Here is an 18,202-nt window from a genome sequence, read left to right on the forward strand (position 1 = left end):
AGACCCCAAAAATATTGACATTTAGAAATTGTTTTGCTTTCTAATAAAGTGCCCTAGCTTTACAAAACTCTCAACACCTCTGAACTGAAAAGATGACATTTATGCGGTATTAATGAGATGTAAAGAACCAACTTGTAAATGGAGGAAAAAAAAATCCAGTGAAGTCAATGGTGGGTCAAAAACAACCTCAAAGACAGGACAGTGCTGAAAATGTGCACAAAAGTGTACAGCTGTACAAAAACGCGACATCTGGAAACTTATTTGCTTCTGGTGAAGTCAGGCTGTTTTAGGAAAAGTCTTCACATTTCTGAGCAGAAAAGAAAATGTTTAGAATGTTTCTATTGGTTGTGAACAAACATACAATACTAAATGTGGTGAAAAATTCAATTCTGAGTCGAAAACTGAACTGAAAGACATTGCTGGATACATTTTTTAGAAGCTGTATAAATTTCTCAGTTCTGCGTACGACGTTAATCTGCATCCAGCTCTGCAAGCAGGTCCTCCAACTTACAGGGAAAATGTAGGGGTTGGTGGCAAGACTGGCCCTCCAACAACTGTAAGAAAAAAAACCTCTCACTGTTAAAGTGTGGTGCCGAAATGTCACCCGCTGCACTCTGGTCCCAATCCAGGTGGTATGTCGAGTGGTGGGTGTGGCAAAGTGCTATCAGCGCATACTCTGTATAAATGAAAAGGCGTTTAGTATATTATTTTTAACGCTCATTAATTTGGGAAAAAATGTAGAAAACGTCACAAAGTTTTCAGGTTATAGTTTAGAAGCACCTTATCTGCATAGCCATTGTTCTCACAGTACAAAAGTCCATGCTGACTGGGCCTTGTGTTAGTTGGGGTAACCGCTACAGCTGGCATTAGAACCTTCATAAGACTTTTTTTCCCCCCACTTTATAATGGCTGTGTTTTTGTGCCGATTATTTCTCCGAGAGAGGTTTTTTGTTTTCTGACTTGTCTCTGTATTTTCTGACTCAGTGGATTGTCCACCTCCTACTCTTCCCCCATCATGGCCACTTGCAGGTGCTCTCCTTTCTTGTTTTATTAGCAGAGAAGAAGCTAAAAGGCATTTGCAAGAAGCCATTACTGACGGAGCTCTTTCTCCTGTTTTCATTTCATTTTCTGGTCACTACTTTAAACTTCTTTTGTGAATTCAGTACTTAAACAATGACTGACATTTCAACACAAACAATCTATGTTATTTCCCATTAGAATGGGGGGGGGTTGGAAGGGGGGAATCTGGGTGGAGGGAAGAAAAATCCACATACCTTGTTCAGAATGTTCAGAAGTTGACGCTTCCTCCTTTTTCATCCCATTAGAATCTAATAACTCTGACTTCACTTGGTTCAAATGATTCTGTATGGGGCAGTTCCTATTTGGAATAGAGCCTAATCCAGTCATCGTTTCATTTGAACAGATGTATTGCGAGTCCTGCTCAGATTTAAGGTCTTCTTCCTTGACACTGCTAATAATTTCATGGTTTTGTGTGTTAGTCCCTTTTTTAATACCTGTAATCTCCCATTCACAATCGTCCTCCTTTTTCATCCCATTATATTCTGACTTCACTTGGGTCAATTGATCCTGTAAAGGGCAGTCCCTATTTGGAGTAGAGCCTAATGCAGTCATCATTTCATTTGAACAGATATACTGTGAGTCCTGCTCAGATTTAAGGTCTTCTTTCTTGACACGGCTCATAATTTTATTGTTTTGTGTGTCAGTCTCTTTCTTCATACCTATAATCTCCCATTCACAATCGTCCTCCTTAACATTGGGCCTCTGCTGCTGATGATAGGCAGTTTCCCATTCACAGTCCTCTTGCTTAATGTCCACAATTTTCTTCTCTATGGAATTGGTGAAAAAGTCACCTGCAGGTAGTATGGGAGTCTCTTCTTTCTTGTCCTTACTTCCCTCTTCAGAAATCCCCCTTCCACTTGTATGCACCTTCTCCTCCATTTCACGCCTCTTTGGGTTACTGGTACTGGCAGCTTGCTTTCTTGTGCTGTAGAGAGATCAGGGTAGAAGGAATTTAGAGGTGCACCATAAGAGGCTGCTAAACACATACAAGTTTCAGCTTTTCTTTCATTCACTTTAAACTAAATCGCGAACTATAAAGTTTACAGATGTTACACCACACCATGTGCACAAATAGGAGATCCTTAAAACTCTACTGCCAATTATAACCACAAGACAGGCATGGGCCTTGAACATGTATTAAGCTCCCAACATATTAAACATTTTATTGTAATGTGTTTCTTATCATTGTGTATTTAGCTGGTGCCTTTACAATGGTGACTGACAAAGACAGAATAAAGATTTGTTTTAACAGTTGGAGCAAACACAGACAAGGTGAATTATGCACCTATCTTGAGTTTGTAGTACATTGAAGCAGCACTGTGCACCATGTCAAATTACATGGAAAATGCTGAAAACTTTTACCACGTTACAGAAAAAAAAAAGTTCAGATTAAAGCATCCATCCTCTCTGCAAGTTAAAGACTTAATTTGGGTGGTCATAAAAGTAGGAGGGAGAACAGTGGTGCAGTGGTTAGGGCTGCTGCCCTACTGATTAAATGGCAACACAGTTTTCACTCACACAATTACACTGGCAAGTCCCATACAATCACTTGTTATACTTGTGACCGAGTCAGTGTTGCATGTAACTGCTAATACTAACAACCATTGTGCACTATGAATTTAATTGTAATGGCCATCTGTAACTTGGCGACCCTTAGTGTCCAGTTGTTGCTTGTTGTGTGTGAAGCTCTAGTCTTAAATCAATGCTGTTGTGGACAAGGAAGACAAAGTATGAGGGAAAGTTATTATCATGGCCCAGAAATGTGGAGAAATATTGCATGCTGATCCACAAATGCAAGTAACAATTTCATTATATTGTGTACACGTCAATAAGGACCCTACAAGTTTATCATCATCATGTTGTAATGACACTGTTGTGTTATAAGGATAAGAACACCCTACCTATAGTCAAATATGGTGGAGGTTCCAGATTGTTTTTCTGCTACTTTGCTACTTCTTTTACTAGAAACGTTACAAATATTAGTTAACCTTGAAATCCAAGATTACCAGGGTATTTTAGAGGGCAATGTGTCAGAAAGTTAAGTATTGGGCAAAGAACCAAAGCACAAATTCAAAAGCAGAAAAATTAGTTTCATTCCAAGTGAAAACTTTTGGAAGGAGCTGAAATCTGCCAAATTTGAGAACAAATGAAAAGTGGAAGAAATGATCAGCAGACATATATAAGAAGCTTCTAGATGTCTGCATGAAATGATGGGAAGGGTGACTTTAATACTGTCCAGTCACATTTGTTTCTGTGAAAAAAAACCTACCAGCAAGCAAAACAGAGAGCTTTACTGTTTTAGAGCTTTTGAATATCAGAGAGTTTTAATACCAAGCACAATGCATCTTTCCAATTCTTTTTGAAATACTGTTGGAGATATGGTGCATGTGGTTATTACTTTGTCTTGTTGCGACATTTTAAATAGTTGAGAAGTTTGAATTTTATATCTTAAAGTGATTAAGCAGATTTAGCGTAAAAGTGTTTCCAAGTAACCTAGGGTAGCTGAAACAGAATGCAAGCAGACTATATTAGGCTGTCTGCAGGAGTCTACTTGTATATGTTTATTTACTGAACTAGACATTAATCCCGTTAAAATAACGGGCGCTAGAACAGTAGTGCATAAACATTTGTATGAACAGTCTATATTAAATGGCAAGGTACCTTGTATGTGGCTGTAATATGCGTCACTGTATTGTGTGCCTTTAATTTTCTCTGTCAGTAATACTGGTTTGTATTTCCGTGAAATGCATGTAATTTTGTCTGACAGTAATACAGTGGAACCTCGGTTCACGACCATAATCCATTCCAGACCGTATGAACTGTGTGTAAATATATATATTTTTTAAGTTTTTAAGCACAAATATAGTTAACTATACCATAGAAAGCGTAATAGTAAACTAAATGTAAAAACATTGACTAACACTAAGAAAACCTTGAACAACAGAGAAAACTAACACTGCAAGAATTTGCGCTATAGCCTTATGACCCGCTCGCTAAAAACTGTTTTTTTTAATAAGTTTTAAGCACAGGGGAAAAAATGAACATTTGAAAAATCTGTAATTTAATAAACAACCAAGAAATGTAACATTGCAACAGTGACTTCGCGTGCGTCGCGTGCGTCGCGTCGCGTCGCGTCGCGTGCGTCGCGTTACTCGTAGCCTGCCTGCCTGCCTGCCTGCCTGCCTGTCTGTCTGTCTGTCTGTCTGTCTGTCTGTCTGCGCGTGACTCTCGCGCGCCTGCCTGTCTGTCTGTCTGTCTGTCTGTCTGTGTGCGCGTGACTCTCGCGCGCGCGCCTGTCTGTGTGCGCGTGACTGTCTCGCGCTCTGCCTGTCTGTGTGCGCGTGACTCTGCGCGCCTGCCTGTCTGTGTGTGCGTGACTCTGCGCGCCTGCCTGTCTGTCTGTGTCGCGTGACTCAGCAGCAGCCGCCTGTCTCTGTCTGTGTGCGTGACTCTCGCGCTAGCCCTCTGTCTGTCTGTCTGTCTGTCTGTCTGTCTGTCTGTCTGCCTGTCTGTCTGTCTGTCTGTGTGCGCGTGACTCTCGCGCGCGCGCCTGTCTGTCTGTCTGTCTGTCTGTCTGTCTGTCTGTCTGTCTGTCTGTCTGTCTGTGTGTGTGCGCGTGACTCTCGCGCGCGCCTGCCTGTCTGTCTGTGTGCGCGTGACTCTCCGCGCGCCTGCCTGTCTGTCTGCTGCGTGCTCTGCCTGTCTGTCTGTCTGTCTGTCTGTCTGTCTGTCTGTGTGCGTGACTCTACCGCCTATCTGTCTGTCTGTCTGTCTGTCTGTCTGTCTGACTCTCGCGCAGCCTAGCTGTCTGTCTGTCTGTCTGTCTGTCTGTGTGTCTGCTGTGTGTGTGTGTGTGTGTGTGTGTGTGTGTGTGTGCCTGCCTGCCTGTCTGTCTGTCTGTCTGTCTGTGTGTGTGTGTGCGCGTGACTCGCCTTGCGCCTGTCTGTCGCGTGACTCGCCGCCTGCCTGTCTGTGTCTGCGTGACTCTGCAGCCTTGTATGCGCTCTGCTGTGCCACTCTCGCTGCCTTCGCCTGTCTGTCTGTCTGTCTGTCTGTCTGTCTGTCTGTGTGCGTGACTCTGTAGCTGCCTGTCTGTCTGTCTGCCTGCCTGCCTGCCTGTCTGTCTGTCTGTCTGTCTGTCTGTCTGTCTGTGTGTGTGTGTGTGCTGCGTGACTCTCGCGCGTGTGTGTGTGTGTGTGTGTGTGTGTGTGTGTGTGTGTGTGTGTGTGTGTGTGTGTGTGTGTGTGCGCGTGACTCTCGCGTGTCTGTCTGTCTGTCTCTCTGTCTGTCTGTCTGTCTGTCTGTCTGTCTGTCTGTGTGCGCTGCGTGACTTCCTTGCTTGCTACCTGTCTGTCTGTCTGTCTGTCTGTCTGTGTGTGTGTGTGTGTGTGTGTGTGTGTGTGTGTGTGCGCGTGACTCGCGCCTGTCTGTCTGTCTGTCTGTCTGTCTGTCTGTCTGTCTGTCTGTCTGTGTGCGCGTGTCTGTCTGTCTGTCTGTCTGTCTGTCTGTCTGTCTGTGTGCGCGTGACTCTCGCCTATATCTGTCTGTCTGTGTGCGCTGACTTCGCGCGCGCCTGCCTGTCTGTGTGCGCGTGACTTCGCTGCCGCCTGCCTGTCTGTCTGTCTGTCTGTCTGTGTGTGTGTGTGTGCATGACTCTCGTGCGCGCCTGCCTGCCTGCCTGTCTGTCTGTCTGTGTGCGCGTGACTCTGCCTTGTAGCGCCTGTCTGTCTGTCTGTCTGTCTGTCTGTCTGTGTGTGTGTGGGTGTGTGTGACTCGCGTGCGCCCGTCTCTGTGTGTGTGTGTGTGCGTGCGTGCGTGCGTGGCGCGTCGCGTGACTTCAGCGCGCGCTGTGTGTGTGTGTGTGTGTGTGCGTGCGAGACTCACGCGCGCCTGTCTCTGTGTGCGTGCGTGCGTGCGTGCGTGCGAGACTCGTAGCGACATATCTCTCTGCACAGGGAATGCACAGGAAGAGACTGAACACGTGCTGTGTGGCCCTGCGCATGCGCACTTCACCAGCAGACACACGGACACTGGACGCACACAAGGGTTTTATTAAAGTGGATGACAAAGGAAGATGCCTTCAGCTTCTGTGCTGATAAAGAAAGGAGCTGAAAAATGGCAAAGTATACACACAATGCTTAAATTAAGGAGCTGTCTACAGGACCACTGTATGCGTTTTTGCTGACCGTACTTACTTCTACAGTAATTTAGCAATTTGTCCTGTGACTGGCTAGCAACTGGAAGCAGCCAACATAAGACACTTTGTATGATGCAAGTGATCTGATTTTGTATCTTTTACTTATGTATAACTAACAGAAAAGATGGGTATCTTGTTACAAAATGCTGTGTGTGTGTGTCTACTGTGATAGAAGTGTGTCCTCTTCAAAAAGAAAAAATGGTTTATGATTGAAACTTCCCCCTGCTCATTTTCTCTTAGAGGTTTCAGGTTACCCAGGGAATGATAGGCATTACTGCCACAGACAGCATGGTGGTGCAGTGGTAATTCTACTGCCTCAGAGTAAAAAGAGCAGGGTTCGCTACCCAGGTCCTCCCTGCATGGAGTTTGCATGTTCTGTCTGTGCCTGTGCTTTTGCCCATAGTGCAAAGACTTGCAAGTTAGGTGGACTGGTGGTACTAGTGTATGCATGGGATGAAGGCGGGAGGGTGTGTGATCACCCTATGTTGGACTGGCACCCTGTCCAGGATTTATTCTTGTTGTGTACTCAATGCAAGCTAGGATAGGCCTGAGCAACCTAAACCTAATGTGAACTTGTTCAAGTCTAAACAGGTTAGACAATGACTAACTGTATAAGCTATACCTAAAATGCAAGGCTCCCAGCAATGCTGACCATCACTATATTAACTGAGCTCACTGTTCAGCAAAGAACCGCACAGATAAATTATATTTAATGGACCTCTGAGATGATTCAATTCCATTTGACCACTTTTATGCCAACATATTTTCAACAGGAAATATTAGCTGCCGTTTAGTATATTTGCCCAGCTGTTTTATCATGAAAGTCTCTACAAAATGAAATGTAGACTCCCAAGGTTTTTTGCTTTTTTTATATAGTTATTGGTGGACAAGTTAGCACAAAAAACCTGTTATTAGCCTTCCTTTACACATGTATCAGTGCATGCCCCAAATTTCTTTTTTTTTTTTAATATACACCCTGCAATATTTGCTTATGGAATACTAATAAGGGCTGCCTAATTTTGAATAGGATTCTGTTTTGCCCATGTAGGGTCCCAGGGTGACCCAATTACCATTTATAGTTTCTTCTAAGTAGACCTTTAGAGTATAGACATTCTTTCAGCACACTGTCAGGACTGACTGCTGTTGTAGGTCAATACCGCCACCTTTCATTAACATCTGCAACTTAGGAAAATAGATAAAAGTCCCAGAACATGCAGGAAAGTTGCACGTTTATTAAGCTGTAGCAGCAGCATCTGGCAGGCCCACGCCTGGGGGGGACAACCATGACACTTGTCAGGGGCCCGAGCTAGATAGGGGCCTGCCCTTTTCGAGTTTTTTTTTTTTTTTATATGCACATATTTGAAACACAAAAGGGGCCTGAACTCTGTCAGCTGCCTGGGGCCCAGAATTTCCTAGGTGCGGGCCGGCATCTGGCGTAAAATGGGTAATGTTGAAGAACAATGCAACTTCTATTAATGATGTTTCTTAGCGTGCACCCTTACAGAGGCGTATTAAATTAATTAAATTTATTCCAGGGCTCAAAATCTAGGAAATAGCACAATCCTTCAAACTTATTGTAGTAAAAAGGAAAACGATCCACCCAGGGTTAAAATGTTGGCTTCCAAAGTGGTTTAGGGTCTTTCTTACACACACACTTAGCTTTATACATACAGAGTCACCCGGCTTCACTCAGGAAATTTTGTAAGACAATGGGCCTCAATTATAGTGCTATCAATTAATCAGATGCATCAGAAGCAGCATGTAACCGACCAAGTGCTTTAGGTACTTGTGTACTAAACACACAGCAATCCTGACAAATTTCCACTTGTTTTTTACTTAATCTGATTTTACAACTTTCTGGGGTGTAGCGAATTTAGTAACGCATTCAATAGATTTCAACTATTAAATCTGAAGAAAAACTCAGTGTTCAAAAATAGGTTGATAGGATGTGTGTGTGTGCGAGTGTGTATAGTTTGCAGGATCAACATCACCAGGATTTTCACATTGTATGTACACTCTCTGAAGACTCTTCTGTCTGCTATGCCGCTTTGCCTTACGGGCTCCATTTTTTGTCCCTTTGTCAGCTTTACTAAATCCTGAGTAAAAATTGGATTTCCGTTCCAAGATCCAAGATTATTATCTTATGAACTTCTGCATGTTAAATGCTGTCAATAGCGGATAGTTGGACTGAAATCTTAAAAATGTAGGCAAACTGCTTTCGAAGGATGTTCACTGAGTTGGTGACGTCACCATGGTGCTCCTTGGAGCTCAGCAGTGCTGTTAATTGTGAAGTGTGTCATGCAACTAAGACCTTATCTTGGTGTGACAGATCCTTGCTATGTTAAAAATAAACTCTGAAGTTTGATCCATGTGCAACAATGCCCTTTTTGCCACAAACATGTCCACTCTTAACCTGTGGCTCATATAGACGATGAAGTCAAAAACAACTTAAAGTAAACAGCAATTTCTTTATTCTTGGTGAGTCAAAGAGACTGCCGACCCTGTCACATTCCAGTGTGCTACAGACCGTCAGCCTGCCAACAGGAAGGAGAGACTTCCTTTTAACACTCAAGTTCATTGTCAAATCAAGTTGGGGAGCATGCACTGGTACAATGCGTTGTCGCACCCACTACACGGCAAAACAACTCGGGATCCCGGTTGGCAACCCCCCAGGCAGACACGCGGTCCAGTACTACTCTCCGGAAATGACCCTCCATCTGCCACAGCCAGGTGTTACATGGGCGACCCCTTGGCCTGGTCCAGCCACTTGGGTCCCCAACAATGAGGATCTTATGAGCCGGATCACTTTCGGAGAATCGCGCCACATGGCCATAGTGCCGTAACTGATGCTCCCTCACAATGCAGTTAATGTGCCTCATTTGGGACTCCATGAGTAACCACTCATTCAACACAAAGTCAAACCAACCGTACCCAAGGATTTTCTGAAGAGACACAGTACCAAAGGAGTCCAGTCTTCATCTCAGGTCACTGGATAGCGTCCATGTCTCGCAACCATATAGCAAAACAGGAAGGACCAGGACTCTAAAGACATGGACCTTTGTCCTTTTGCATAGATATTGGAAGCACCACACACCCCTTTCCAGTGACCTCATGACCCCCCATGCTCTCCCAATCCGTCTACTCACTTCACAGGAAGAGTCACCAGAAACATGAATGTCACTGCCAAGGTAAGTAAACCTCTCGACAAGGTCAACACTCTCTCCGCAAACAGACACACTGCTGATGGCTGTGCCTAAGAGGTTATTAAAAGGCCTGGATCTTGGGTTTTATCAGGACACTCGCAAGCCCAGACAGTCAGACTCCTCACTCAGTCTCTGGAATGCTAATCCTGCCACCAACCCCCAAGATTTCCCTGCAAGTCAGAGGACCGCTTGCAGGACCAGATGCAGTTTAACGTCATACCCAGGACAGGAAAGAGACAAAAAAAAAAAAAAAAAAAAGAGGAAAGGTAGCAGTTCATCTTGAGATTATTACATGGATTGCTACAGCCCCTATCCATATCCTTAATTTGTATGTGCAGAAAAACACTGTTTTGTTTTTTTTTTTACAGATAAAGAGCTGTCTGCATTTTCACAGTTTTAGGAAATAAACTTCTGCTAGCTTGCATGTACATAAGTCCAGTTACAGCAAGTTTTTTCCTAACGGTTATAGGGTGTATGCAACTCAGCGGTTTTAGACAATGCTCACTTCCTTATACTTTCTTTGCACGCACATTGCTCATAAAATATCAACGGTTACAAAAAGGTTAGTTCAGTACATTACATTAGTTATAAAGAAATTACATTCTTATAGCGTTAGTATCTGCATTAGATTAAATGTGTTCAGTTAGCTTAGCACATTCTTATTTAATACATAAAAGTGTCACGCTTCCTAAAGTTCTATTAGCATCATACTTTAATTAGACTGATGACTCATTAGTGGTAAAATGCCTTAGAACTGGCTGATTCATTGCCAAGTGCAATCCTCTTTAATAAAACGCCTGTGTGCATCCATGTGTTCGTGTGTGTGTGTCTTCTGGTTGAAGTGTGCATGCGCGGGGCCACACGGCACGTGTTCAGTCTCTTCCTATGCAGAGAGAGACACAGGTGCACGCGAGACAGACACACACACGCACACAGACACGCACACAGGCGCGTGCGAGACAGACACACACACGCACACGCGCGAGACAGAAAGACACACGCACACAGGCGCGCGCGAGACAGAAAGGCACACGCACACAGGCGTGCGCGAGACAGAAAGGCACACATACACAGGCGTGCGCGAGACAGGCACACACACACACACAGGCGCGCGAGACAGGCACACACACACACAGGCGCGCACGTGCATTGTTGCAATGTTACTTTTCTTGGTTTTTTATTAAATTACGGATTTTTCAAATGTTCATTTTTTTCCCCTGTGCTTAAAACTCATAAAAAAAAAGTGTTTTTAGCGAGCGGGTCGTAAGGCTATAGCACAAACTCTTGCAGTGTTAGTTTTCTCTGTTGTTCAAGGTTTTCTTAGTGTTATTCAATGTTTTTACATTTAGATTACTATTACGCTGTGCATTCAATGGTGTAATTAACTATATTTGTGCTTAAAAACTTAAAAAAATATATTTACATACAGTTCATACGGTCTGGAACGGATTAATTGTATTTACATACAATCCTTTGGGGGAAATTACTTTGGTTCACCAAGGTTCCACTGTATTACTGTCCGACAAAATTACAGGAATTTTACGGAAATACAAACCAGTATTACCGAGAGAGAAAATTAAAGGCACACAATACAGTGACGCATATTACAGCCACAAACAAGGTCCCTTGCCATTTAATATAGACTGTTCATACAAATGTTTATGCACTACTGTTGTAGCGCCCGTTACTATAACGGGCTTAATGTCTAGTCTTGATATATTACACTTCACTGACTCACACTTCATGAGTCCACCTCTCTAAGTGAGGTGGCTTCATCTGGGTTTGTTTACTTTGAAGTGACATGCAGCTCAGGTCAGGATGGCGGTCTGGCTGGTATTGTTAGGTCGGATCTACATCTCAAATAACTTGCCACCCCTCCAGCGTTTGTCTTAAATTGATAATGAAACCCAGTGATATCCTACTCATTATTTTTTTATCATTGCATGTGATTGCAACATGTACATTTGTATTCTTATGTGTCAGCCTACACATATTGTGGTGTTTGTTCGTGTCTTATCTTAATTTTATAATGGATTTGCCCCAAGTAATAATCCTCTTATCAGATTTTAAATTACTCTTGGGATTTATTTAAGGGATTGGCCTGAGTTCATTAGAAAACTGTGTAAAGGTAGGAGCAGCCAGAGTTTCTGTGTCAATGTCATTGCTAACAAGCTACTTGGCTGCTAAAAAAATATACCTTGTCAGTTAATGATAGGCATTTGCTTAAGAATTACCTGAATGTTTTGATAATTAGTTTAAGCTGAAAGTGTAATAAGCTGTACTACATTATTTGTTTAAGATATTGCTTGGCCATGCATGACTTTGTTGATAGGAGATGAGAACCTGTTTAAATTAAATGTATATAGTGCAGAACTGCTACCATACTGCATGTTTCAAAAGTTATTCTTATCTTTATACAAACATGTTGAACTGTTGGATTCCGTTTTTTGACATCAGATCTGTGAACTAAAGCAGTGAAGTTTGAAAATATGATTTTAGTTTTACGAATTTTGGATGATGGCACGAGAGCTTCTTATAACCCCCGTTTCCAAGTTAAACAAGCAGCCCTCAGTATACTGTAGTGTCTAATGACAGAAGCGTATGACCTCTGAAAGCACTTTTTGGGGATGAGAAATAGAATTTGAAATGAGGGAAGTTGTGCTCATCCTACTTTCAAGACATTGCACCAAGATTTGTTTTATAAGATCAATTTTGAGAGCTGATCAGAGGATAGATAGTCAAGAATGATCTGAAAAACCGCTGACACATCAAGCAGTGTAAGAAATGTTCTGTCTTTCCAGTACACCCATCTAACAGTAACAGTTTAATTGTGTTGTTTTGCTGTTGGTATTGTTAATAATGTACAAAATAAAGGAAGGATGCAGCAGAAACGATTGAGAGCAGCACTAGCTATTTATCCAAAGTGACTTGCAAGAACTGAGATACAATTGGCTGCATTTCTTTAGTTTTTCCAAATGGAGCACAGGCAGGTGAAGCGACTTGCTCAGGGTGACACAGTGTCAGTAGTAATATTTGAACTGACAACTGCAGGATTTGAAGTTTAAAGCCTTAACCACTACATCATACTGGCTGCCAATATAATAAAATTTGCCTTTGGCAAAAACACTACAAGTGTTGCAGACAGTAAAGCAAGGTACTTGATGATAATAATAATAATAATAATAGTAAATACTTTGCTTCAGCTTAACTTTGGTGAGACTAAAAAAAACAAACTACTGTACAAATACTGTGTACAGAAATGTACTTGGCGAGTTACATCCGATTAACCAATGGCCCTAAATTCATCGTAAGCCGGGTTACACAGCTAGTAATGCTACGAGTTGCCTAAAAAAGGAATTACTGTACCAGAGAAACGCAGGCTTCAGTATAAAGCTAGGGGTAACACATACTGTATTTCATTTTCTGTAAGCCTCCATGGATATGCTGATTTGTCAAAATGTATATACGAGGCACAGTATATGACAATTGAGCGGTTTTCCATGTGAATCTTAAATCGGTCAGCAGCTGCTCCAAACGTCTCACCACCCCTTTGTCTATTTTACTCGCTACACTAGTCAGTTTGAATTGTCCTTTTTACATCTGCCTACTTGCTCTATTTCCACTGGATTTAAATACGTTAACATTTTTATAATGTAGCAGTTTTGCTCATACTCAAAACAAAGTTTCACTCGAATTTTACGGCACCTTACAGGTAACTTGTTATTCCTTACTACTCATCGATGCGGAAGAAAAAATCTCACGACTGTTCCATTAGGTCGCGGGGCAAACCACTAAACAATATTAGTAGCTCATATAAAAAGATGAAGTCAGGCGGTTTTTATCAACGACTCCTCAGCACCGATGGCGACACGTGCGTGTCCTCGTGGGCTCTCCGTCAAGTCTCTGACAGATGCAGCACGACCAAATAACGACGAGTAAACGGTCAACACGCTTCGTGCTTAGAGGCTACAGTCTGCTTATTTGACAGCGATAAACTCACACACGACTGTGGTTTTAACTTCATTCCACCTCGTCTCACACCTATTTTTTTTTATAACAAGAACACGTACGTACCTTCTCTCTTCTCCCCTTCACCTGTGCTTCTTTGGTTTTACTTTGGAAGTTAAAGAAACCAGAAACCTAATCCGTCCCTCGACCTTAACGTTTGCAAAGGGTCTAGCTGTGATCCACAGCTACAATTCAGCAGCTTCGCTGGACAGCCAATCACATTACGTCTTTATGTCACATGATTTGAAGCGCCGCTCCGCAACGCTGGGCAGCCATTCAGATTGCGTCTTCATGTCATGTGGTTTAGACCGAGGAACGCCAGGAGTCCAATAGAGTGAAGCTGCAGACTACAATACCTCTGACGTTAGACACGGAACGCCCTTGACAACACGCTCCATTTAATGACGCGAATATCGTAAGGCCCTCTCAAAGCGTCACTCGCATCATGCCCTCTGCGAGACAGTATTGACACGCTCGTTGCACAGTACTGTATAGTATACTACAGTTGTACAAATTACAACAGTTTCTATTTGGACAAACATAAATCACTTACACACTCATACTTACGTTATCCAACCATTCTAAGCACTTTGCCGATATAAAGTTTTTTTTTTTTTTTTTTTTACTATTTTGAATGGTTGTTCCTTACGTTTTCTACTGAACCGTTACATTATAGTAAAAGTAACAAATCTTATTACCATTTAGTGCTTCAAACAGAATGTACCTAATGAAACTCATACCTAGAGATTTTCAATCTATAAATGTATTTCATATTCCCACTAGCAAATTATAATCATGTGAAACAATATTAAGCTTAATTTTAAAAGGTCTGCAAAAACAGCGCTACATATAAAATTGGTTTTAAAATTGACTAGGAAACATTTTAGGAAAAATTTTACATTTTTGAATAACTTTTGTAGAGCCATAGCAGTTCATCTTCAAGGGCATGTCATGTCTAGTTAGAAACCATTCAGAAAGTGCACAAATAATTAAAAAATGATTAAGTGCTCTGAAGTGAAAAAAGCATACATTTTTATTTACTAATACATTGCTGTAAGACCCATTTGAATTCAATCCGTACGTCTGCTGGAATTATACTTAAGTGAGTATCTGAAAGACAAAAATAGTCCAATTTCCATAATATAGTCACTTGTGAAGGCCAAATTCATAATTTCAAATAATTGGAAATTTAATTGTTCCCAATTTAGTAAGTATACTTTAAAAACTGCTAAAACATTCAACTAAACATATTGCAATAGAAATGCTACATGTAAAAAGTTATGCATAATTTAAAGTGTTTGCCTAAATCAAATGATCAACTCCTTTCCAGATTGATTGATGACTGAATGATACCGAAAAGTAAAAAGAGAATCCTTACCTTTTAAAGATTTCCTGTGTTTGAGCCGATAAGAATCATTTCATTACACACAGTACCTGACAGGGCTGTGCCTTTGTGAGAACCATATTTTCCATGCTACAAGGCACAGCAATACAGATTATTAAATATTATGCATTTCTGCAAATCAATTATGTAGCCTTTCAATAATTTTAATACATTACAATTTGCTAACAATTACACATAATCATAAATATGAAAATAAATTCAGATAATGCCACCTAATGCCACAGATGAAACTGGTCTTTGAAGAACAAGGAAAATAGTCTAAAAGTTACACTCCACAAAAGCAAGCCTATGAAGCCATTCATTGCCTAAATTTTAAGAACAGTAAAGTAAATTTGATGCTGTTCATTGTACTGGCATAAATAATTCAGTCAACATTTTCAAAAATATTAAGGTCTGGGTATTTATAGGTGAAAACACTTAACTTTCTACTGTATTCCATTTCAATAGTCTCATACCACGTTATACTTTTGCTAAATATATTTTACATTATCACATATTGGTTAAGGATATACAATATCAAGCCCTTGAGAAATGTGTGAATGAGTGAGAAAAGGAGAGCTGGGCAGCATATGCTTCAGTAATGGAAAAGAAGGGGTAGAGAAAGGTCATTGCTGTTCCCTATCTTGTCTGGAATTACTGGAAGCAGAAATAATTGCCATTTAATAAATCAGTTAGAGCACACACACACCCCATTTTTAAGACCACTATTCTCTGCCCCCATAATGCCATTGACACAAAACAGGGCTGAAGAAAGACACAAGTCAGTGAAGGCCTCACTGGAGGCCTGGTTTGTGACCTGATGGTTGAAGACGTTTTGTGAAGTTCTAATACATAAAATGAGTGCCAGAGAACATTTAAACTGACAATTAGGAAACACTACCTGTGGTACACACAATGTCCTTCTTCTCATGTGGAAACTGAAGATGGCTATCTTGGCTAGAAGAAAAAAAATTCAGAAATACTGTAAGCTGACAAATTCTGATAATTGTTCTTCCCTTAAAAAAAGCTTGAAAGGTTACACACCTTTAATGCTGACTTTCCAAAGTAAGAGAAGACACCTAAGAAATGTAAATCAGGAAATTGCAATAAATTCTATGAATAAAAAATAGCATGCTATTTCTTTTAATCAGAACAAACATTATAATAAAAGATACAGCCAGTGATGCTTTTAAACATTTATGAAAATATATGTTGCCAGTCAATTGTAGATAATGTAACTCCACGTTTACGTTCCTAAAAATTAAAGTATTTGTACTATGATCTTTGTCATATCCCACTAAATGTTTTAAAAGAGAAAATTGTGTTAATAAACAGTCATGAATTAATTGATCTAAACTTAATCAAAGCAAGCTTTTCAAAAGGTAGAAAAGGTACACAGTATACTATTTTGTCAAATAAAATCTTGTTGTTAAGGTGGAGATCTCCATGGACCACCACTGTCCTTCTGTGACTTTGTAAGTGGCTGACGAGGCCTGTATAATCTGATCTTTTATAGCAAAATAGACAAGCAAACTCCTGAGCACCAAAAACAACTGAAGGTTCCTCTGTGGACTTAAATATACTGATGTGTCTCCTTTGAATATGAAATAGATATAACATTCTTAAAACTGACAAATATGCACAAGAACAAACGTTTCACTTTATTTAACTTTAAAAAAAAAATTCTAAAGCAGTATTTTTAAAGAATGCAGGAGAGGTAAGCATGAGACGTTGAATATTGTTTTAAGAGTGTAAACAAACTATCATTAAAAGAATTTTACAAAATAATAATAATAATAATAATAATAATAATAATAATAGATAACTGGCGGTTCTTTTCCCCATTGTCTTGATTCTAATTTGGACTTTCTTGAACATGAGGTAATTGAATATTGCTGTAACACTTGACCTTTGTTTGTAGCTACTTGTTAAAATTTTCCATTATGTACTGTAAATATATACAGAACTATGAAAAAAAAAGAGATCTAATGTGACCTAAGTGTATTCAAACTTTTGACAAGTAACATTACGATCTTCTTCTTCTTTCGGCTGCTCCCGTTAGGGTTCGCCACGGTCGATCATCTTCTTCCATATCTTTCTGTTCTCTGCATCTTGTTCTGTTACACCCATCACCTGCATTTATTCAATTGGTTGTTGACTTTGTGTGCGTCTGTTTGATGTAAGTTACACTTTGCTATTTATTTTATTAGAAATAATTTTCTGCAAGTAATGATAAAGCTCGTAACGTATACTAACAAGTTCAGACAACAATTAAGTCAAAGTGTATTCAGTTTAACGTTCAAAACTGTATAAGTACATTCAGAAATGTTGCTTCTTTATTAATATATAAGAGCTTCATGAAAACAGACTTGGTAATAGTTGCTTAAGTAGTGATTTGTCTGAGTCTGTACAGCGCTAACGTGTTTGGTGAGTTTTATGTAGTGCCTTTTGTCAACGACAGCACGTCAAAGCGCTCTGTTAATTTCTGCTGCCATCTACTGATTTTTTTGGGAATTGCCTGTTTTAGCGTTTTTTGGGCCTTTATTTTGCGAGTTATTTTATGTTATTGTATTTATTCTGTTTCAGAAACCACATATAAATATTTGGCTGCAAATAAACATTTAGTTATACAAAGCCATTGCAACTATTCCTTCCTTTGCAACGTTCAGCAGTTAATTGAGATCTTTCTACCTTAATTCTGGTCTGCCTCATCCTTCTTATCAGGGATTAGGATTTGGTGCCACAGACACACACCAGTTTGACACATGCACTGTTTAATATTCTCCCATCAACATTCTTAGAGCAAACATTGCATCTGTGGTGCTCTTTCTTGGCATGAAACCATACTGCTGCTCACTAATCATCACCTCACTTCTTAACTGAGCTTCCACTACTCTTTCCCATAACTTCATGCTGTGACTCATCAATTTTATTCCCCTGTAGTTACTGCAGTCCTGCACATCCCCGTTATTCTTAAATATCAGCAGCAATACACTTCTTCTCCACTCCTCAGGCATCCTCTCCCTTTCCAAGATTCCATTAAACAATCTGGTTAAAAACTCCACTGCCATCTCTCCTAAACACCTCCATGCTTCCATAGGTATGTCATCTAGACCAATGGCCTTTCCATTTTTTATCCTCTTCATAGCTGTCCTTACTTCCTCCTTTCTAATCTGTTGCACTTCCTGATTCACATCATCCAACCTCTTCTCTCTCTCATTTTCTTCATTCATCAGCCTCTCAAATTACTCTTTCCATCTACTCAACACACTCTCCTCATTTGTGAGTACGTTTCCATCTTTATTCTTTATCACCCTAACCTGCTGCACA

The 18,202-nt window shown here is 40.7% G+C and overlaps 1 protein-coding gene across 2 annotated transcripts in view; it reads right to left on the reverse strand.

Moving 5' to 3' along the window:
* LOC120534389 (zinc finger protein 2 homolog) overlaps window positions 1-13,674 on the reverse strand; it is a 91,605-nt gene extending 77,931 nt beyond the window's left edge. For both annotated transcript variants that reach the window (XM_039761940.1, XM_039761939.1), the window contains exons 1-2: window positions 13,555-13,674; window positions 1,275-2,005 (exon numbers count right to left, since the gene is read on the reverse strand). In XM_039761940.1, the coding sequence (XP_039617874.1) occupies window positions 1,275-1,959 (685 nt within the window). In that variant the 5' untranslated portion in view covers window positions 1,960-2,005; window positions 13,555-13,674. The remainder of the gene's footprint in view (window positions 1-1,274; window positions 2,006-13,554) is intronic.
* Between the last annotated feature and the right edge of the window lie 4,528 nt (window positions 13,675-18,202).

This window comes from Polypterus senegalus, chromosome 8 (genome assembly GCF_016835505.1).
Source record: "Polypterus senegalus isolate Bchr_013 chromosome 8, ASM1683550v1, whole genome shotgun sequence".
Taxonomy (NCBI): Eukaryota; Metazoa; Chordata; class Cladistia; order Polypteriformes; family Polypteridae; genus Polypterus; species Polypterus senegalus.